The 22,471-nt window shown below is 44.9% G+C and overlaps 2 protein-coding genes and 1 long non-coding RNA gene across 5 annotated transcripts; all 3 read right to left on the bottom strand.

Moving 5' to 3' along the window:
- Nucleotides 1-548: 548 nt before the first annotated feature.
- Nucleotides 549-1,389, bottom strand: LOC120686037. Its single transcript, XR_005679934.1, has 3 exons — nt 1,196-1,389; nt 1,049-1,105; nt 549-977 (listed from the first exon to the last, which is right to left on the bottom strand). It is a non-coding gene; the product is annotated as an uncharacterized LOC120686037 (long non-coding RNA).
- Nucleotides 1,390-3,001: 1,612 nt separating this feature from the next.
- LOC120686036 lies at nt 3,002-5,663 on the bottom strand. Its single transcript, XM_039968196.1, has 2 exons — nt 4,763-5,663; nt 3,002-4,150 (listed from the first exon to the last, which is right to left on the bottom strand). Exons 1-2 carry the CDS (start codon nt 4,868-4,870, stop codon nt 3,512-3,514), a joined length of 747 nt encoding a protein of 248 aa, XP_039824130.1. The 5' UTR covers nt 4,871-5,663; the 3' UTR covers nt 3,002-3,511.
- Nucleotides 5,664-7,671: 2,008 nt separating this feature from the next.
- LOC120686035 lies at nt 7,672-19,135 on the bottom strand. Of its 3 annotated transcripts, XM_039968193.1 has the most exons (11): nt 17,525-19,130; nt 11,079-16,092; nt 10,937-10,997; nt 10,663-10,717; nt 10,047-10,106; nt 9,363-9,907; nt 8,947-9,047; nt 8,725-8,857; nt 8,427-8,587; nt 8,025-8,088; nt 7,672-7,706 (listed from the first exon to the last, which is right to left on the bottom strand). In XM_039968193.1, the coding sequence occupies exons 2-6, from the start codon at nt 11,811-11,813 to the stop codon at nt 9,841-9,843; spliced, it is 978 nt and encodes a 325-aa protein (XP_039824127.1). In that variant the 5' UTR covers nt 11,814-16,092; nt 17,525-19,130; the 3' UTR covers nt 7,672-7,706; nt 8,025-8,088; nt 8,427-8,587; nt 8,725-8,857; nt 8,947-9,047; nt 9,363-9,840. The 3 variants fall into 3 exon arrangements, with proteins under 3 accessions (XP_039824127.1, XP_039824129.1, XP_039824126.1); XM_039968195.1 differs by lacking the exons at nt 7,672-7,706; nt 8,025-8,088; nt 8,427-8,587 and having other exon boundaries at nt 8,603-8,857; nt 11,079-15,577; nt 18,278-19,135; XM_039968192.1 differs by lacking the exons at nt 7,672-7,706; nt 8,025-8,088; nt 8,427-8,587 and having other exon boundaries at nt 8,603-8,857; nt 18,278-19,131.
- Between the last annotated feature and the right edge of the window lie 3,336 nt (nt 19,136-22,471).

Genomic DNA, 22,471 nt, shown 5'->3' with positions numbered 1-22,471 from the left:
GCGTTGCTACGAGATAAAACCAATTCACTCATATGAAGTGAACATCTCAATGAAATGTAAAATAAAACAAGTCATTAAATGAATAAATATGAGCCAAATCTCAATTTCATACAATTGGTAGACTCATAATCGATCTGATAGAAAAATGTTGCTAAACTAAATGCTACATCGGTAACACGCGACCTATTCAATCATCACTTCTAGAAAATAAAAAAGCTTGTACCCAATTAGGTAGAACCCTTCACCGAGTGCAACTCGAAACTACTACTATTTTATAAAAGTTATGCAAATTGTGAAAGGTGCCACAATGTATTTATTCTCAATAGCAAGCTTTTCAAGTATCAAATTTAAAGTATTTTCAAAACAAACATACTTATATTTTTCCATAGAAAAAGGGAAGCTAACTATCGACTTATTTCAGGATCTCATAACCCCATATGTCACCCTCCTCCTAATTCTGATTTCACAATTGCAAAATAAATTGCATTATATGATTAAAAACTTTCTTTTACTGAATTGATTTTGCACTTTGTTGATCCTTGCCTATGTTTTTTTTTGAAAAGCAACATGCTTATTTATTAATTAGAACAACATACATTCAGGAGATCTAAAGGCCCCTGGAGTACATTCAAGAGTACAGCTATAACAGGGCAGGAAGGCCCATGAGCAGCAGTATTGCACAAAACTACAGTAGAAGTAGTTGATAAAGATGCTTTAGCTTGTCTAGCTAAACAATGAGCTTCTGCATTCTGTCTTCTAGAAACCTTCATCACCTGGAATGGATGATTCCTTTGAAGCAATTTGAGTTGAGAGATCTTGGCTCTGAGCCTCCAAGGTACTTGATGAAGATCCTTCTGCATGTACTAAACAGCCAGAAGGCTATCAGTTCCCCAACAGAAAGGTTCTGAAAGCAGTTCAGCAGTACATTTGACTCCCCAAAAGATGGCCTCCAACTCTCCTAGAATCACCGTTGGGACCTACACCCTTGCTGTGATATGAACACGGCAAGCATAAGAAGAGTTCCTAAGATCCAGGAACACTCCCATACCTGTGACTTTTGATCCAACCCCTGCTCTATCTGGATCAATCGCTATGTCTGAGCAGCCTGCGGCCAACAAAGACATGATCCTTATTTGTAGATGCTCCTGCACAGAAAAAGATGTAGGCAGAGAAAAAGAGTTCATTTGATTCACACTGGTTAACAAGGCTTGTTGAGGTCTGAAAGGCTGAATCCTATGTGCTTGAGGTGCAGGAATTCGCGAACTCCTGAAAGTAGGCATAATTGAATCAAGAGGAGAAGAAGCTGTTATGTCAGCCATCACCTCAAAGCCCACCCTATGAACATACCACTTTTTATTATTAAATCTCAAATCATTGCGAGCTTTCCATAGGTACCACAATCTTGTGAGGACTTGTTGCAAAAGAGAATCGGAAAAGGAGGTTGTTAGGATAGCGTGCAGCGTTCCTTGAAGAACATCATTCTCTGGCGTTAGACATTCAGCCCGCGGCGGAGGATCTGCAGAAAACCAGACCGATCTGGCAAAATCATATTCAAAGAAAAGATGGAAATCATTTTCAATCTTACCACACATCTTGCAAGCCTTGTCAATGTTATTGCTTAGAAGACCCGCTCGTAAACCTATAGCCAGAGAGTGCCTAAGGAGTCTCCAAGTGAAGGCCTTGATTCTGGGAGGAATAGTTTTATGCTTCCAGGTTTTGTTAAGGATGAGGAGAGCTGGTGGAGAAATGTGTCTAGGACTTGTGGAAGGAAGAATATGATTTGCTTGGCTGCGCAGACATTTATACGCCTCCTTAGTCATGCAAGATCCTTGAGTTGAAGGTTTCCTACATAAATTGTTTGGGTCAGACAAAAGAACTTTACTAGTTTGAAGGATCTGGTATGCAACAGGTTGAGAAAAGGTAGAGAGCACTGTAGCTGCGTTCCAAGAGAAATGATGGGGATCCCACAACTCAGATACCTGATTATGCAGATTTTGTGTATTATGAGATAAATTCAAGCTGCTATGGATGTCTTCCCAACCTTCGAACCAAGGATCTATCCAGATGTTGCTATTACCTGCATTGATCTGTAAAATAGAGTTATGGTGCAATATTTTTTTGACCTGTAAAATAGATGACCAAAAGGCTGACTTTGTGCAATGAGTGGGATCTTTCCAAAAAGAAGTCCTTGGATAGTATTTCGATTTCAACACTCCAGTCAAAAAAAGGGTCCTTGTTGGAAGCAATTAACCAGGCCGAGTGGAAAACTAAACTTTTATTAACATCAAGCAAATTTCGAATTCCCAGGCCACCTTCACTTTTAGGTTGGCAGTTATCTGCCCAAGCCCGAAAGTGGAAAGGATTCGAACTATTCTCTTCTTGAACTCCCTGTCCCTGCCACCAAAACCGCCTCAAAATAGAGTTAAATCTTCTCAATAAAGCCTTTTGAGAATAGGATATTCTGCATATAATAAATAGGGATAGAAGCTAAAACAGAGTTGATGCAAGTGATTCTACCTGCGTGATTCAACTTGTTTGCCTTTAAACCTATCAATTTAGCCCTGAATTTGCTTAGAATGAAATTGTAAGCTTGGCTTCTATCCTTATATGAGAAAATTATTGGATGACCAAGATGAGTACATTGGCTTGTCATCAGAGGGACAAGAAAAAAGATTTTGCACCTGTTGTCTTGTTTGATTATCCACCTACTTACTAAACAATATCGATGATTTTGACAAATTTGGAGTCTGACCCGAGATCTGGCAGAAACTTTGAAGAATTGATCTAATGAGATGCGCTTCTGTTAAAGAGGCCTTTCCACATATGAGGAGATCGTCAGCAAACAGAAGAGAATATATTGGTGGACATCCTGGTCCCAGACTGATTCCTGCAAGTTGATTAGATTGCAAAGCAGCTTGAAGCTGCATGGTGAGTTCATTTATAGCCAAGACAAAAAGGTAGGATGAAAGAGGACAACCCTGTCTAACTCGTCTCTGCGAAAGGAAGGAGGTAGAAGGTTGACCATTGACCAGAACAAAAAATTCGGGAGTGGAGATACAAGATTTTATCCAAGTAACAACATGAGAAGGGAAACCATTCCTTGACAAAGCAGAAGTGATAAAACTCCACTCAATCCTATCAAAGGCTTTAGCTAGATCAATTTTAAGAAGGAAGCCTTTATTTTTCCAAGAAGAGAGGCCAAAAGTATGAGTGATTTCCTAAGCTGTGATAATGTTAGAAGAGATATGCCTACCAGGAATGAAAGCTGACTGTGACAAGTGTATTTTATTAGGCAAGTGAGGTTTGATTCTATCAGCCAAAGATTTAGCAATAACTTTGTATATAACATTGCAAAGACTGATGGGTCTAAAATCCTGAGGAAGCACAGGAGCATTTTTCTTGGGGATAAGGACAAAAAAAAGTTTTATTAATCTCAGGTGGTAGAGTACCTGTTCTGTAGAAGTTATGAACAAGTGTAGTGACATCATCTCCAATCCACGGCCATGCTGCTCTATAGAAAGCCACATTGAATCCATCTGGTCCTGGAGCTGCATCTCTTATCAGGAATTGAGTCCAAGAAAGAATCAGTAGTTGGTGTTTCATGAATATTGGCCACTGATGTCCCAGAATTTTGTTGTTGTTGAAGTTGAGATGTAAACAAAGCCTTGAAATTATTATTGAAGCAGGCAGCAATCTGATCATGAGTGGTAAGGGGTTGGCCTTGATCATCAGTCAGGTATACAATTCTGTTTCTTCTTGCTCGCTTCAGGATGGCTTGCTGAAAGAAATGTGTGTTTCTATCCCCCTCCAAAGTCCACAACTTCTTGAATCTTTGTTTGTGAAACTCTGCCTGCTTTTCTAAAATATTATGGTGTTGTTGTATCTGATGTTTTTCCAAATCATGATCCTGTTGTGCTGGCTGACTTGCTTGAATTTGGTTGATACTTTTTTCAATGACTTCAAGTTGAGAGCAGATGCTTGGCTTTTTCCTTATCCATTTCAACAAAGCTGAAGCTAGATATTTTGTTTTGAGATCAAAAGATCTAGCAGCCGATTTAGCCCAACTGGATGAAGCCTCTCTCTGAAAGTCCCCTTCCATGAGCCACCAGTTCTCAAATCTGAATGGCTTTCTCGGTTTTGCTCGGGAGGACTGCAGAGCCATTAAGATGGGTGCATGATCACTTATCATCATGGGTAAGTGGAAGACAACAGTAGAAGGGAAGGCTGCACACCATTCTGCATTCCCTAAACTTCTATCAAGGCGCTCAAAAGTTGGATTAGTATTGAAATGTTTGTTGCACTAAGTATAAGCCGGGCCAGAAAAGCCCAAATCAACCAAACCACAATCTTTAACCAACCAGCAAAAAGTAGATATACGAGCAACATTAACAGGTCTAGGACCAAATTTTTCATTAGGATGCATAACATTATTTAGATCCCCCATACAAATTGCAGGAACATTTGGATATTGAATGACAAAAGAACAAACTTCTCTCCAAATGGCTCTTGTTCTTCTATGATAGGGATCACCATACACACAAGCTAACAGAAATTTAGTTGTAGTTGGCTTATACATACAAGTAGCTAGGATAACATTAGAACTAGACTTCTCTACTTGCTGGAACACATCCAGTTTCCAAAGCAGCCAAAGGCCTCCAGCAAGGCCCTCAGCCAGGACAATGTGAGCATCATGGAGAGCAAATTTATTGACAAGATTAGTTTTTGTTGTTTTTTTGTTTCTAGTTTCTGAAATAAAAATTACCTGGGCCTTAGTAGACGCGATCAAGCGGGAGAGGTGAAGCATCTTAGGGCTGCAAAGGCTCCCGCCAGTTCCTCTACAGTTCCAAGACAGTAGACTCATGGCACCCATGGCACCTTACAGGCTGGTGCCGGAGCCTCATCGGAAACAGCTTCATCTTGAGCCAAAGAGTGAAGTCGAGCTTTGGCTATGTCTTCTTGAACAGCTTCCAGACAAACCTCTTTGGATGTGCCTTTTGGATCTGCCACCTTCATGAACAGGGAGTCTACTTTCATCAGGACAAGAAGCTCCACAGCAGCGGCTTCACAAGAGAACCATGGATCCACCACTAGAGAGGTAGGATCTGATGAAAGGGGGGAAATTGGTGGAGAGGGTAGATCCCAGCGTTGAATGCATGGGCTAGCTGAGGATTGAGCGGGATGAGGTGGGGCCGGGGGCGGGGGATCTGGCGGAGGCTCACTGGAGCTGTTGAGGCGCTGCTCCATCTTGCTTTTGGAATCAAAACAGAGATCCAAAGAGGCATGTACAGTGAAAGAAACCATGGCACCCTGGCTCTGAAACGGGGTGTTAAATCGAGCACAGGGCGAAGAGGAGCTGAGCAGAGCGTAGGAATCGATGGGCAACGGAGGAATCAAAGCATGAACATATTGGATTTCCCTAGCAGGAGGGAGAAGAGAGGGGGCAGGAAGGACCGACATCCGCCTAACTTGTTTCCGTGCTTCTTAACCTTTTACCGTGGTTTTCTTATCCTTGCCTATGTTCAGTAGTGGTGGCTGATTTTCGTTTTTGGGTACGTGTCCACCGGGACAAACGTGTCAAGATTGCGAGAACGAAGTGGTGGAAGCTTAGAGGGGAAGCGGCACAAACGTTTAAGGAGAGGATGCTAGGTGAGGGGCCTTGGGAAGAAGGAGAAGATGCAGACGACATATGGCTAAAGATGGCAACATGTGTTCGAAAGGTGGCCTCAGAGGTGTTTGGCATAAGTAGGGGAGGCAAACAGGGAGGGAAAGACACCTGGTGGTGGAATGACGAGGTGCAAAGGGATATTAAGAAGAAGAAGAAGGAATGTTTCAAGCGCCTCCACCTTGACAGGAGTACAGCCAACATTGAGGGCTATAAATTAGCGAAGAGGGCTGCAAAGCGAGCTGTGAGTGTAGCAAAGGGTAAGGCGTATGATGACCTGTATCAACGGCTAGGCACGAAGGAAGGGGAGAAGGACATTTATAGGATGGCTAGGATCCATGAGCGGAAGACAAGGGACATCAACCAAATTAAATGCATCAAGGATGGGACAGATCGACTTCTAGTGAAGGATGAGGAGATCAAGGGCAGATGGCAAGAGTACTTCGATAAGTTGTTTAATGGGGAGAATGAGGGGCCTACCCTTGAGTTAGATGACTCTTTTGACGCTACCAACAGGCGCTTCGTGAGGAGAATTCAGGAGGCAGAGATTGGGGAGGCTTTGAAGAGGATGAAGGGAGGTAAAGCAATGGGCCCTGATGGTATTCCCATTGAGGTGTGGAGATGCCTATGTGACAGAGCGATTGTTTGGTTAACTAACCTTTTTAACCTCATTTTTCGGTCAAACAAAATGCCTGAAGAACGAAGGAGAAGTATATTAGTACCGATCTTCAAAAACAAGGGAGATGTTCAGAGTTGTACTAACTACCAGGGAATTAAGTTGATGAGCCATACGCTGAAGCAATGGGAGAGGGTTATCGAGCACCGCCTAAGAAGAGAGACAAGTGTGACCCAAAATTAGTTTGGGTTCATGCCTGGTAGGTCGACCATGGAGGCGATTTTCTTAATACGACAATTGATGGAGAGTTATAGGGAGCAGAAGAAGGACTTGCACATGGTGTTTATTAACCTCGAGAAGGCGTATGACAATACCCTCATCAAGAATATGTATAAGGATGCGATGACGTTTGTCCGGACATGTGATGGCGACACCACCGACTTTCCTATTAACATAGGCCTACATCAGGGGTGAGCATTGAGCCCTTATTTATTTGCTTTGGTGATGAATGAGGTCACAAAGGACATACAAGGTGATATCCCTTGGTGTATGCTCTTTACTGATGATTGGGTGCTAGTTGACGAGAGTAGGGCAGAGGTTAATAGGAAGTTAGAGCTGTGTAGACGTACGTTAGAGTCGAAAGGGTTCAAGCTTAGTAGGACCAAGACCGAGTACATGATGTGCAATTTCAGCGCGACTAGACATGAGGGTGGAGATGTTAGTCTCGATGGGCAAGTGGTGGCCCAGAAGAATACTTTTCGGTATTTAGGATCGATGCTACAAAAGGATGGCGACATTGATGAAGATGTTAGGCATAGAATCTCAGCTGGCTGGTTGAAATGACGTCAAGCTTCTGGCGTCCTCTGTGACAGGAGGGTGCCACAAAAGCTAAAAGGTAAGTTCTATAGGACAGCCATTCGCCCGGCGATGTTATACGGTGCTGAATGTTGGCCTATAAAAAGGCGACATGTTCAGCAACTGAGTGTAGCAGAGATGCGGATGTTGCGGTGGTTTTGCGGGCACACAAGAAGGAAAAGAATCCGGAACGAAGTTATTCGGGTAAGGGTAGGGGTGGCACCAATTGAGGAGAAACTTACCCAGCATCAGTTGAAATGGTTTGGACATATCCAACGGAGGCCTCCTGAGGTGCCGGTGCGTAGTGGGGTTCTAAAGCGTGTCGATAAGGTAAAGAGGGGTAGAGGTAGACCTAAATTGACTTGGGACGAGTCGGTTAAGAGAGACCTTAAGGATTGGAATATTTCTGAAGAGGTAGTTTTGGATAGGAGCGCTTGGAGACTAGCTATCAACGTGCCTGAACAGTGACCTTTGTGTCTTTTGGGTTTCATCTCTAGCCTACCCCAACTCGTTTGGGACAAAAGGCTATGTTGTTATTGTTGTTGCCTATGTTCAGTAGTCTTTCACAAAGAACTGCATTTTGAATCAAACAAATTAATCACTCTTCAAAAATGAGTGAATCGGATAAAATATCGTAGAGTTGAGATACTTCATGCTACTAAAATAATGTAAAAATAAATGTCTATCAGTATAAAAAGAACTATTTGATTTCTAAAAAACAAAAAAAAAATGACCCTCGCATGCCCCTATTATCTGGGTCTATGCTAAAGATCTCTTTGCCTGAAAAAACAACATCAATATAGGAAATCAAGATTATTCACTTCACATAAATATCCAGTAAAAATAGCATAATAGTTAACTACCTTTAGAAGAGGTTCAACAAGTACTGACCTCTTAAAGCTGATGAAGAGGAACACAACACAGATATGACTTCTCCAGATTTGGTGTCGTTTGCCTATCAAATGGAAGCAGACAAAGATATACATCACTCCATCAAAGAAAGTCAGCAATGAACGTAACACTGATGAATAGAAAAAATATATATTAAGAGCATATGTCCCGGAAATCTACAACTGTAATAAGAAGGATACTCAGGAGGTTGCCATTAAACTACACTCTGAATTCAAAGATAAAAAAAGTTAAGAATAAGAACCATTTTCAGGAATCCCTACTCCTAAATTCCAATTTAGATCGAGAAGTATAATCTCTTAATTCTTTTATGACAATGCATTTCAATTAATACCACATTAATATGCTAGACTGGTACCATTGGAATTTTGGTTTATTCCTCACCAAATAAAGGAGTTTTATCAATTGCATGCTGTTGATGAACAGCACCACTTCGTTTCCACTGTCCGGGTCCACTTTCGAATCTGCAACCTTTGTAGGACAAGCCAAAGGAGCTCCATGCCTGGCATTAATAAGCAAAGCCCAGGCAGAATATGGCCATCAAACTAAGGCACAGAGAAGCAAATAAATGAGTCTATATGCAGAAAATTGAAGTCAAGTTAGCACTCAAACTGAAAAGGCCAACTAATCTAGTTCAGAGAAAGAACAGAAAACCACCGTAACTCATTAAACAATATTTTACCATGTTCTTCCTTAAAAATCCCCTACTAACGTTCATATGGGAACCAATACAACTTGGAAAAAGCGACGAGTAGATCCAAATTAACATTCCATTGCAATAGCCTTTATAGAATGCCGTTTCAACACTTAAACAGCTGCAATTAAGCAAATGCAATGAAGAAAGAATCAGCACATTAAAAAATTGCATTTGATGATTCAAATTTTCAATCAGATTTCAGGTTACCACATAATAATATTCAAATCTTCTTTTTTGAGGACCTCAAGATTGGAGCTATCAATTTGCACTTCAATTCGCCATTAACAGAGCTTCTCGCTGAATGCACCCTGCTACCAGAATAAAATAAGATGGATGCATGGTTAAACTAACTAAAATGCCCGCAACCTAATAAATGCAAAAAGAATTTTGCATAACAAAAATACAATAGATCATTAGTCTTGCAACAAAAAGCTAACTCATCATATAAAGAATACGTTGTAGTGGATAGGGGGAAATCATAATGGTGTCTCGTGAATACATCTACAATCTAAATATTTGGTACCAAGTACTGGATGCTGAGACCAAGAATCTGAAGAAGGCAGGGAGGGAAAGAACGCGATAGAGAGGGAGCGAAACACCTAAATTTGCAGATAGTTCTTTACCTCTAGATATTTGCTCCGAGTGGAGGAAGAGAGGACGGGATGCCTGCTCCTTGCGCCACTGCCCTCATGGGCATGACCACACCCTGCACGCTGCTTGCTGCTGCCTTCGGCGAGGAGGGACGGCAGTGCCAAGCTGTACAACATAGTACTTCGGCATCTCTTGCGCGACGGCAGTATCTCGAGCATTGGCGGACAGTGCACCTGTCCTGGTTGCCGCTTGCCGGGTCCACCATGTTGCTCGTCAATCTTGAGCAGCGACGCATCTGGGCCCGATAGCGGCTGCTTGATGCCCTCGGTGAATGCTGGCGCGGAGGGTGAGGGCAAAGCGTGGCGAGGAGGGGAAGTGAGCAGCGAGGAGCACCGCTGCGAGTGGGCATGGTGGGGCGGAGGGGACGGGGGAGCAAAATGCGGAGGGAACGGTTGACAAAGTGTCAACCATCGCTCATGCTGCCACGTGCGTGCTGTCGCCGTCTCCTCTCTATTCTGGACAGTGGCGATTTGTAAAAAATGAACACTCAGTATCTCCATCTCCATGAACTGCACAGCTTCAATTAAACAGATTTGAACTATTAATGTTAAATCCCAAGCAGCCATATATGAATGAAATCTTCAGTTCATCACACATTTATATTCAGAAATTTCAGAATTTATAGTGCATGCTTTACAAATCCCAAAACTTGTTACCTGTATTTTGAACACTCCAAGAAACTCAAATGAACAAACAACCTAGCTAGCCAGAACACACTGACAATCAGCAAAAAAAGAGGTTATTAGCAAACGAACATAGTATTCCTGTACAATGCTTCATGATTAATACAACTAAAAAAAAAGGAGAGGGTCAGCATGATGTTCTATCATTTCAGAAGTAGCCTGTTAGCCTTGTACCTTTTTGTGACACCTTGACAGGCTTGCTGTACCTCTTATCTTTAATATATTATGATATTCAACCAATTATCTTGTACTTATATTAGTCACATAACAAGAACTAAGCACTAAATACAAATGGTAATTATGTGCAGCATCATATAGAACATAAAACGCACTGAATCCATATAATTTTGGAATCTGAAGAAGCATCAAGAATACCAACAGATCTGGATTCCCTTGGATTTTAGAAACCGTTTATTAGTTGTTTTCTCCTCTGTTTGAGTTTCACTATGCCTCCATTGCTGAGTATTTGCTGGTTCATAAATCATATATATAACAAGACAAAAACTTTAAGCACTTATATTATCATGGCACTGTTTGCAGGAAGTTAACTAAGAAATGACATAATAGATAGTGGAGAGAAAAATCCGACATTGGGGTTTTTAGCTGAAACCGTTGTTGAAACCGTTTGACCTCCATCCTCTTAGCTGAAACCAGTGAGCAAAATCACCAAACAATTTGGGCACAAAACTTGAAGGCCTGAAGCATAAAAAAAAAGCACCCCACATTGGTACGGGTGATGTGCAGGTGCAGCTTGTTTACTACTTCCCACTACCTCCAACAAATGAACAAGCGGAGAAAATCGGACACCTTAAATGGATTCAGAATTTCAGGTAACAAGCAAATTCCAATTGGACTACCCTAACCTGGTCCGCATCTGCTCGTACCAATTGCTCCCATGGACGGCATGGCGGTCCATCGCACATCCTTGCAAAAGTCCAGATCGTAGATTTCAGTTAAAAGCAGCAGCCATGTTTTACTCGATGCAGTAGGATTGAAGTAGTATACCTTGAACCGCACTCGATACAGTAGGATTGAAGTAGTATACCTTGAACCGCAGATCAGCCAACTGCACGGTGGAATGGCTGGAGCATCAGGGATGGCACGACCGCGCCGCCGGGGAACCGTCGGGCGGTCGGGGACGGCGCGACCGAGGTGTCCCGACCTTGAGCATCCCCGGTGCGGCGGCAGGGCCGGAGAGCGGGCGGCATAGGCCGCCCCGACCTCCAACGGCGGCGGCGGTACCGCGCCTTCCTTCGCAGCAGCTGGATCCGCCGGCCCTCGCCAACGGTTTCGGACGTGGCCCTCGAGAGCATGTGCGCTGGGGTGAGGAAGCAGGGGCACGGAGCGAGGGCGAAGGAGGAGCACGCGGGTCACGAACTTGCCGGTGGCCGTGCGGCGCCACGGCGTACGGTCGCAGAGGATGGCCGTGAAGTAGGTCGGGCACTTATGTGGCGGCGGCTTGCCGCCTGGCGGCCCCGACGACGACGGAGAGGCATTGTTTCCCGCGTCCGGCGGCATCCGAGGCAGCGACAGCGGCGGCAGGCAGGCGACGGAGGGCGCGCACCACAGGGCCTTGCCCCGACGGCCGGCCCTTGTCGTGCGGGAACGGGTGCCACGGCGGCACGGCGTCGGCTCCAGATGGTGCCCCAGCAGCGCGTCGTCGTACGCCTGGCAAGAAACACCACCCACCGCCGTCAGCAACCACGACGAACACCCACGCAAGATCCACATTGCTCGCATTCAACGACGATATCGATCGATCAATCCACCTGTATTAATTGCCGAATGGATGACAGCGAGGGCGATGACCGCGGAGAAGGCGGCGATGGTGGAGACGACAAGCGCTTCGTCCCCGGCCGCCGCCCTCCACCGCCGGCACGTAGCCCCCCATGCACGTGCGCGTCGCGAGTCGTCGGAGAAACTGAAGCCGAGTGGAGTAGCCGCAGGTCAAAGCAAGTCTGGGATGGAGGGAGGAGATGCAGTGGAGAGAGAGAGGGCGGCGCGAGGGGGGAAAGATGGAACCGCCATTGGGCAGGGGTAGGAGGCGCAGAGGGTGAGGCAAATTGGGAAGGAATGGGGCTGAGAGGCGCAGATGTATGATCGGATGGATGAGGTATGGAGTTGGCAGACGCACAGGAGGCAAACTCATGGCAGGGTCATCAGACTTCGTTCTTTTTAAACAGTACATGTATTAATTGCCGAATGGATGACGGCAAGGGCGATGACCGCGGAGAAGGTGGCGACGGTGATGACCGCGGAGAAGGCGGCGATGGCGGAGACGACAAGCGCCTCGTCCCCGGCCGCCGCCCTCCGCCGCGGGCACGTAGCCCCCCATGCACGTGCGCGTCACGAGTCGCCGAAGAAATTGAAGCTGAGTGGAGTAGCCGCAGGTCAAAGCAAGTCTGGGATGGAGGGAGGAGAGGCGGTGGAGAGAGAGAGGGCGGCGCGAGGGGGGAAGATGGAACCGCCGTTGGGCAGGGGTGGGAGGCGTGGAGGGTGAGGCAGATTGGGAAGGAACGGGGCAGAGAGGCGCAGATCTATGATCGAACGGATGAGGTATGGAGTTGGTAGACGCAAAGGAGGCAGACTCATGGGAGGGTCAACAGACTTCGTTCTTTTTAAATAGTGTAGTAGATAGTGAGATGAATATTTGACTCAAAGAAAAAGATCATCATATTCATATTGTTAGGTTCGCCGGCCTGGCGATTCGCACCTCCCCATCACCCTCGTCCTCACCGGCGGCCATCTGCCTGGATCTTGGCAGCAACCCCGCCGCGCCCCTCACCATTTGCATGATTGGCGCTGGCGGCTTCATCGGCTCCCACCTCTGCAAGAAGCTCATGGCTGAGACACACCATGTTGCCCTCGCTATCGACCTCTATTGCGATAAGATCTGCCACCTCGTCGATCCGCGCCGCCGCACCTCGCCGGCAGACAGGCAGTGGATGTCCCATTGGCATTATGTGTCAACGAACTCAACATCACACAGTACATGCGCGCCGGCCCCAGTGCACGGATGACCCCTCTAGTCATCGCCTTCCTCGCGGTCAACACCCCTTGGGCAACGTTGTTCTCCCCACCGCGTGAGAACTTTGCAGTTTTCTTAGTGGTCTCTCAAGGACTTGTTTATCTGATCTTCTCCTCTTCCGATTATGAATGAAAACTCATTGTTTCTAACACTTTTGTAGTTTTGAATGTTTGTTTTTAATGTCCGGCGAGAAATAAGTTAAATAGTTGTTGTATGGTATGTTCAGTAGATCATAATATCATACTGATGACGACAGAATTACATATAGTGAATTTTGCATTATTTGTAACACATCTAATCATACAATCAAATTCTTGGGTACTTATTTTTAGTTAACTATATACCAATTTGTTCTTCAGGAAATGGTAACTTTGCTTAGGAGTAATCTGAAACAGTATTCAGAAATTTCAATTGTTTCACTAGTAAGCCAACTGTGGTGATCTTTCTACTGATTGTTTCTCTCTCTTTTCCTACTTAATGCAAACTTTCTTTTTCTACAATTAAAATATGTATGTTAGATTATGGAACTGCTGAACGGTAACATCATCCATGACATTCTGCCAAACTCATATTGTTAACTTTGATAATCCAGTTGTTGCAGACACGCGACACCCAAAGGTGAATGCAGTCGTACCTGTACCGTAGAAGCATATGACAGCAGGACTACAGACAACAACTTGGTGATTCATCTCTCCGGATGCAATGACATGAGAGTTGGCTGCTGTTTCTTCATTGGGATAGTTTCAGAAGACTTGGAACTCTAGTGTTTTCTTCTATTACGGTTGGAGGCATTATCCTGACGGGAAGCAATTTGTTTTAGCATTTTGGTTTCAGTTACAGTTATCATCTTCATCTCTGTTGTCGTCTGGATGGGATAATGGTTTTTGCAGTGACATTGGTTGCAGCTACCATTTTCATCTCTATTGAGTGATAAAAATAATAGATGTTGCTGGTTTAGTCTGTAGCCTGTACTTACTCCTGAATCCTGACATACCTGATATTTCAACCAATGTTTTCTGAATTATAGCTTTGAGTCGTGAACTCATATGTCTATATCATTTATTTATTGATGAAGGGTCTGCACTGAACTTTTCCAGTAACCATATCGTTTTGTGTTTCTTTTAAAAAAGACATCTCGTTTTGTGTCTCATGGACTGAATGCAACATTATGAGGTCATGCAGGCAACATTTTCAGAAGATTATTCCTTTCTTTATTCTTTTGAGAAAAAGCAGGACTGCCTAGACACCCGTGTTGTAAACCGCTCCTTGCACTAGTAGAACCACTCATAAAAACTGATGAACATAGGCACGTTCTTACTGAACTTTTGAGCTGCTGGATGTCCTCAGTTTTCATACACATTCATGTGCAGATCTCGCGGGTTCATGTCTGTGTAACCCTGAACCAAAGATATCTGCAAAATGCTACCATTGTTTTCTTGATTACGGTATTAGGTACTAGCACAACAGCAAAGCGCCAGAGCTCGTGAGATGGTGAAAAAAAGGACCTGGATAACGCGCGACACCCTATCCGGTACTACCGCGTCTAACCTGAGCAGGCAGGCAGGACCGCAGGAGCGCACCTCCTCCTCCCTGCTAGCTTGTTCCCCGGGTATGGTTGGTCCTGATTGGCTGATTGGTCCCCAACGCCATGCACTCTGGGAAACTAGGCTTTCGACTGACATCGTCGCTGATGCAGGCACAAAAAGTTAGATGTATTTTCTTTGAACTACTATGGTTCTCTCATCAAGCATCCGTTTTCAAATTCGTTTGCACCATTGTGTACCTGACGACAAGATCTACAATATAAGACCCATATTTGATATGTTTTGAAACCGTTTTATATAACTATCTACTTATGTTGAATATAAAATGGCAACTTATATACAAATGTATAACGCCTTGTGGCCTAATACAAATTTACACATAGACAGGTAGCAACTTAAGTTATACAGTGTGATAACGTATCTCTTGTACCACCTTATGCTCTCTCCTCAGTCCGTCACCACTGATGTTAACAATAAGAAATAGACATATTCACTTCAAATGAGTATAACATAAGTTGACACAACAACTTATGCTTTCCATTGTAACAATTTATATAGATTGTTGAGCAACCTAAATGTTGTTATAATATACCAAATTATATAGGGATCTGAGTAGCTACTTATGTATAAACTGCAAAGTAATTTGTATTGAATTTACATTTTACAATATATATAAGATCAAGTTACATAAAGATCATGTGCCATTTTATAAAACTGACTGTTGGCAACTTATCTACAGTAGCATTGTCTATCTATTATAATTTCATTCTTGTTATACTCTTGTGTTCTCCATGAATTTTTATTTATAACTTCTAGGCTACATGAGCTCACTCTGCAGCCTTTGAAACACTAAAATAAGATCTAGTTCGTCTCCTTGGAGTCTTGGAGAGGGAGCTGAGTCATCAAGTTCGCGATTGTAGTTCACTACCATGCTGAAAATTAATTTGTGAATTGAAAATAATACATTGGTGAAAAAGAAATAAAATATAACATGGAATGAAGTAATGGAGTAGTGAAACCGCTCTTTTTGAATGTAACCACCAATTCAGATCTGTTTTGTGTCAAAAGCATGTTGATGAGCTAGTAAGACAACTTCTCTGGTATATAGTTGCATTTGATTTCCAATTCGTTGCCAAAACCAACTTTAATGAGATCTTTCTAATCATCTTCAAGACTTCTATTGATCTTGTTGAGTTTGTTTGCTGAACCTTTTACCATGTTTTTTTACACCTTTTACAATGTACAGGTTAAAAAGAATAATACCATTAGTTGCCACATTCATTTTTATATAGGTTGCTACTACAAAGATAATAAGTTGCCACTAATAAAGAAAATAAGTTGCCATAAACTCAAAACTTGCAACGAGTACTTTTTGATAGTCTTTAAACTAGGTTGATCATGGTGACTTGGTGAGTTAGTTTTGCAGGCCCTTTTTTTTCCAAAAATCCTGAAAAAGAAAAAGTACAAAGACAATAAGTTTGGTGCACATTGCTTGCTAGGAACAAACTATAAGTTGCTACATAGGTTCCTATATAAGTTTGCTTGTAAAAAGAAAGACAATAAAGTTAGCATATAGGTTGCTAGTGCATGCTGTAATCATTTTGGGGTCCGTGAGCTTTCGGGATTTTACATTTTGGAATGAGATCTAGTTGTTGTCTTTGGGAACAAGATATACCAATACATTAGAGTTTGCTTTTACATGCCATATTGAAAAAAATAAAAAAGATATAAAAATACACTTGATAGCTGAATATCCCCAGCAGGGTGTGTGCTCAATAAGTTGCTACTTGATCCAAAATAAACTTCCCTCTAAGGTTGTTGGTGCATGCTGTAATCATTTTGGGGTCCGTGAGCTTTCCGGATTTTATATTTTGGAAGGACATCTAGTTGTTGTCTTTGGGAACAAGATATATCAATACATTAGAGTTTGTTTTGACATGCCATATTGAAAAAAAAATAAAAAGATATATAATTGCACTTGATAGCTGAATATCCCCAGCAGGGTGTGTGCTCAATAAGTTGCTACTTGATGATCCAAAATAAACTTCCCTCTAAGAATTATATGTGTGACTATATAAAAAAGTGCAGCCCAGTGCATATAGCTCCCGCTTGTGCAGGGTCCGGGGAAGGGTCCGACCACCTGGGTCTTTTTGTACGCATCCTTTCCCTACATTTCTGCAAGAGACTGGTACCAAGACTTGAACTCGTGACCTCATAGTCACAAGGCAGCAGCTTCACCACTGCGCCAAGGCTCCCCTTCTAAGAGTTATGTGTGACTATAAATAGACTAATTTAAATATAGATTGCTGGAGCAAAAAGTATAAGTTGCGATATAATTTATTCATGGGTTGCCGGTAAGAAACACTATAAGATGACACATAGTTCCTGATGCCCCATGTCACGGCTGCTAGAAAATATGGAAAAGTAGCATCTAATGAACTTTTTGACATCCGCACATGACACAAGCTGACACATCAACTCTCATGATTTGACACATAGCGAACCTAATTTGCAACTTTAATATAAAATTCACATCTGAATCATAGATGTATTTTTTCCGGATTCTTAAAAAATAAATTTATTATGACCGGTGTCCAGTACACCAGGAGGAGGCCCATTAGTGGCTAGGTGTAGGAGATTAGATGGGCTTGGCCCAGTTATTTACCTCGTTTCTTTATAAACACTGTTAGAGGAGTCAAGGGTCTATTGGGCCTTAGCCCATTAGAGTTAATTAGTCGCTTGCTTAGGGGTCAAGTAAATCTCTCTATATAAAGAGAGGAGATGTATCAATCTAATCAAGTAAGAGCAATCATATCGCTCGGCTTCCCTCAGGGAGCCGGGAGACCCCCAAACCCTAGCCGCCATCTCGTGAACAGTACCTGATGATACTGTAGCACACGGGTACTGTAGCGCGCCAGCCGCCGTCACTTCTTCCTCCACAATCTTCTCAATCCCACCACGCTCATAACAAAATTACATAGCACTTTACTTCTGTTTTTCCAGCCGCATCAAAATTGCAGAATGCAACAAATGAATCTAGCAAGTTATGTCAGGATCAAACAGATAAAGCACATAGATAAGAGAAAGAAAGAGAGCAGGTTCATCATTTTCGAGTTTCCATTTCCTTGCTGTGCTAGAAAAAAAAGTATAACAAACAAGGAGAAAATTGTATAGAAAAACCAGGAAAACACATAACCTTACACTTTATATATTACTGAAATTAACACAGCTATTAGATAGTAAGTTGACCTAGAATATTCATTAGTTGAGTTGTTTATCGTCATTCAATTGTCCCTACAGGTTGGGTGCCAGCCATTGGGTTCTCTCAAAAATAGTATCTCTCTAAGAGAAGCTTCTGGCTGGCATTTTGATGGCAATAATTCACTTCAGCTTTAGAAGTATCAATAAGATATGATATGATTTTTGCATTTGCAGTTACAGATTTTACATAGCCATGCAAAAGAAGTATTCCTTTCCCAATTACTTCCTACTAATCTCTTCCTTCCAAGCCCAACAGTAGCTACAACAACATTATTCATGGCATCCAACAGAGCACGGGGATCGTGATGAGCACATGGGATCTAACCTTCGATCACATAGGAAGCGCAAGGGTACGAGCGGGGGTGGGGTACCTCGATTTATCAGCGGCAGAAGGGCACTGGGTGTTGGAAATCGCGCTTCCTGCGGAGGAAGCCGCACGTCCCGCCGCCGGCTCCTCTCCTCCGATGCCCGCGCTTGCTGCTCGGCTTGGGGAATTCCGCTCCCCCGCTCAAGCCTGGTTCTCGTGCGGCCCGCGGCTGCCTCCGCATGATGGTCGCCACCACCATCCTCCTCTCCCTGCTGCGCAGACCGTCAGCATGAGGCCCCCGTGCAAATCCTCCGCTCCGCCGCTCGCCGCTGCTGGTGGGGGTGATGGCGTCGATTTTCTTTCGGTAATGCTTCCGTACTTACGTTCGATGGGTAGAAAATATCGGACGCTAGTTGCTGGACGGCAGCCACATGATAGAGCGACACGGACCCGAATTTTTTCTTCATTGGAGCCAAGGCGCGGCTTTTCAAATCCGGCCACAGCCCACCACTGTTTCCTTCTCCTTTTTCCCTTGCTGCTGTGATCCATTCCCCATGCATCTCCATCAATGGCAGACGGCCTACGCAGCTCAGCCAAACCTCCACCGTCGGTGTGCTGCCCTGCCGATGGTGTGGCCCGAGGCGAAGCTTCAGGGTGGTGGCGCGTGAGTGTGGCCGCCGGAGATTCGGTGCGACGGCGCACGAGGCTGCACGAGCTTTTTTGACGGCATGACCTCCCTGCCGGCAAGCTCCCCTAGCGGCGTGAGCTCCCGGCGGCGCGACCTCCCAGCCGGCGAGCTCCCCTAGCGGCGTGAGCTCCCGGTGGCGCGACCTCCCTGCCGGCGAGCTCCCCGACGAGGTCCGCATGGTGTTGCAGTAGAATTTTTTGAATGTCGTAATGGTTGATTTGAGAAATGTTGCAGTGAGAAGTTTACTTAAATATTTGATGTTGCAATTATGATTTTTTAGATGTTGCAATTATGATTGTTTTTGATATTGCAATATTCTTCCCTAAGTTATTGATGAATGTTGCAAGAAACATGGTGCAAATGTTGCGTTGGGAATTTTTTCTTGGATTTCGGTTGCAAAGATATATTTGATTTTTAAATGTTGCAAGCTTTGACTTTCACTGTTGCAGATGTTTTTTTCATATGTTATCGATATTAATTTGTCATGTTACGGTGCAGCGACGGAGCGTCCGATGGATCGGACGTCCGGGCGCTAGCACTTCCGATTTTCTTTTGGTCTAGGTGGTGGCCTGTGTGGCCTGGTTTTTGGGGGAGGCCGGCGTGCGTGGGGAAAAAAAGGCTGGCGGCCTTTTGGGCTGAACAGTCACGCAATAGTGTTACGGCGCGACTCGTCGTTCATTAGATTTTTCCTAAAAACAATATTTGAGATAACAGCAAACAATCTGTGCGAACAAGGATGGGAGGCACGCAGCTGAATGTTTCACACTGGATAAGCATGATGGTAAAATTAGGTCCTGGGCACTCAGAAAAGTTGTCTATTGCCGAAACACATCAAAAAAAATTTGTCTTTGCCCAAACACACTAAAGTTCTTTAGTAATTGGGTCCTGGACAATGCACCTCTTATAAAAACCAGTTTTAATAGAAAGGTATGCGAAAAGACGAAATTGCCCCCCCGCCTATTCTTTCCTTCTCCTGCCGCCGAATGGGATGACAAAAAAAACAAAATGGACCGGGACTTGTTCCTCTCGATGCCGCTCTTGCTGCTCGCCTGCTGCCAGCTTACTCCGTGGCTCTGTCCGGCTCACTCCCAGCACTGCTCCTGCAGCTCGCCTGCCGGCTGCCGCCAGCTTCCTCCGTCTGGCTCCCTCGCGGCGCTGCTCCTCCCTTCGCCAGTGTCCTGAGGTCGGGGGCCTCTTCCTCCCTAGGTGGCAGGAGCACGCAGGCGAGGTACTCAAGGAGGAGCTCGTCAGAGAGCACGGAAATGGGGGAGTCCTCGGCGTTGGAGCTCCGTCACCGCCGACAGTGGCAGCCGAAGTCTGCCTCTAGTGCCGGCCACTTCCGCTGTCGTCCCCGACGCCGCACTTCATCCTGGCCACGGCGAGGCGGAGCCATGCGGCAGCCGCGTCGAGCCCGAGGCGCTGCTGTGCTATCTCCCGGCGCCGCCGTCGCACTCCCAACGCTAGGCCTCGCCGTCGCCCTGCACCATCTTCTTCTCCGCCGCGTACCACGACGGTCGTACCGTCTTGTTCTTCGCCGAGTCAACGTGGTGTCTCCGGAGGGCGACGACGGCGAGGTGGAGGCACGAGGGGAGGCGATGGCGAGCAGGATTTGGAAAAGGGCAGGGGTATAACAGTCATTCTAGGTGCCCTTGTATTAAAAATGATTATAATAATAGGTGCAGTGTCCAGGACAAAATTACCACAAAATTATAGCGTGTTGTGGCAAAGACACATTTTTTCAGTGTGTTATAGCAAATGTCATCTCTTTTTCAGTGTCCCCCAACAATTTTTGCCAAGCATGATAGACTGATAGTTGTTCACTTTATAAGGTACTATCTTACAGACAGAGATACATAACGGTTGTAGTCACAAGACATGCACGCCAGTAGTGTTAACAGAAACAACTAGGTTACCATGTCAGCACAGCTCGACATAGCCTATTACCACCGGCAACATGATTTGTTCAGGGAGCTTTTGCAGTTTCTCTTACTGGCGCAAACTTCGCAAGTGGCCAGGAAGCTGAAGGACTGACCCAACACTATCGCAAATTCTCATATGTGCAAATCCTGTTTCCTGTGCAAACAAACATAATACTTTTCAACAGAGGAGAAATCAATTGCATCTTCAAAAGTCCCAAGGCTAACACAGCAGGATCCAGATCCATTCTACTTGTTTCCTTTAATAAAAAAAGTCACAAGGTTGTGAAATAATCTTGAGCATTTCCAGCTTCAGATATTCAGCCATGTCATAGTTCTTGACAACTCGGAAGAGAGTAGTGATAATGTCAGTGAGAGAGTATCCCAAATCATAAAATTGCTGCAGTGCAGACCAGGCCTCGTCAAACTTTCCATCAAGCACATTTTTCGCCATGTCCTTGACATGCAAGGGATGTGGTTGATCGCATACCTGGGAGCAGTGCAGTGTTACTATCAATTGAACGAATATTGAACATGCAGACTAGGATGAGTATTAACCTTGAACATGCGCCTGCAGCCTGTGTAGCGCGGCGTGCAGGTGGCTGGAGCCTGCTACCCCCCTGTGGCTGTGAGCCTGCCGGCCTGCCTGAGCCGCGAACTCTAGGCCAGTCCCCGCGGGGGGAGGGGGGGGTGGCGAGCCCCAGGGGCGACGAGCGCAGGCGGCTGACGGCAAGCCACAAGGCCGTGGCGGGGCAAACAGGCGGGGGTAACCGGCAGGGTTAAGGGCAAGGGCGCGGTGGGAGGCACTGATAGGGGCGAGGGCGAGGGCACCGCGGTAAGGGCGCCGCGCCACGGCGGAGCCGGCATCGGGGGAGAGGGGCAGAGGGCGACGGTGTGGCGGACGCAGAGGCGGTGGGGATAGTGGGGATTTAGGTATCACAATTCCTAATTACTATTCTATCCTTCAATAATTAAAATTAATATTATGAGTAGGCGTTGGAAAGTATTGGAAAGCATTAAGAAGTACTTCCAAGGATTGTAAAAGGTATGTATATATGCTTTGGCTTTCATGAGTCAGCTTCAGCCCATGAATTGAACCACATGCACCGGCACTTGCACCATGTCCAGGACAAGTGCCCTACAAAACGAGACACTTGGGAAAATATGGGACTGGACAGATAGGGTCACATTGATGAGGGCATCTATCCCAAACAACATTATTGAGAAGGTAATTAGCCCTTGTTTAGATGCACCCAAAATTCCAAAACTTTTTGAAAATGGGCCACTTTTGGGAATTTTGCATATAAACGGGCCTCTATAAAGATTTGGAATTCTGGCCTGTAAGCATTTGGAATTTTGGCTCGTAAAGATGTTGGCCCATTCTTTCCCGTATATACCCCCGACCCCAAGCGGAATCCTAACCCTTGCGGTAGTCGCCCTCCCGAGCGGAACACTAGTGCTCTCCTCAGCCGTCGCTCTCTCGTTCCCTCACCCCCTTCTCTGTCCCTCGCCGCCACTATCTCCTCCGCCAGATCCACCGCTACTCACTCATCCGCTAGACCCACCGCATCCACTTCCAGATCGACCGTCGTTTGCCTTGTCCCCTTCGTCGGTGATGTCGGACTACATCAACGATGGATTCGGCAATGCTAGC

This window comes from Panicum virgatum, chromosome 8N, assembly GCF_016808335.1.
Source record: "Panicum virgatum strain AP13 chromosome 8N, P.virgatum_v5, whole genome shotgun sequence".
NCBI lineage: Eukaryota > Viridiplantae > Streptophyta > Magnoliopsida > Poales > Poaceae > Panicum > Panicum virgatum.
Note: the sequence above shows the minus strand (reverse complement) of the source record. Positions and strands in the feature narration are given on the sequence as shown.

What these genes read in the sequence shown, in the direction of transcription:
- LOC120686036 (XM_039968196.1), bottom strand. Translation starts at nt 4,870, where the DNA reads ATGGGTGCCATGAGTCTACTGTCTTGGAACTGTAGAGGAACTGGCGGG. An exon ending in TCGCGTCTACTAAGGCCCAG is followed by an intron (nt 4,151 to 4,762) that starts GTAATTTTTATT and finishes ATGGCTCTGCAG; the next exon opens with TCCTCCCGAGCAAAACCGAG.
- LOC120686035 (XM_039968195.1), bottom strand. Translation starts at nt 11,813, where the DNA reads ATGCGAGCAATGTGGATCTTGCGTGGGTGTTCGTCGTGGTTGCTGACG. An exon ending in TACGAGCAGATGCGGACCAG is followed by an intron (nt 10,718 to 10,936) that starts GTTAGGGTAGTC and finishes CACTGGTTTCAG; the next exon opens with CTAAGAGGATGGAGGTCAAA. An exon ending in TTGGAGTGTTCAAAATACAG is followed by an intron (nt 9,908 to 10,046) that starts GTAACAAGTTTT and finishes GTTTAATTGAAG; the next exon opens with CTGTGCAGTTCATGGAGATG.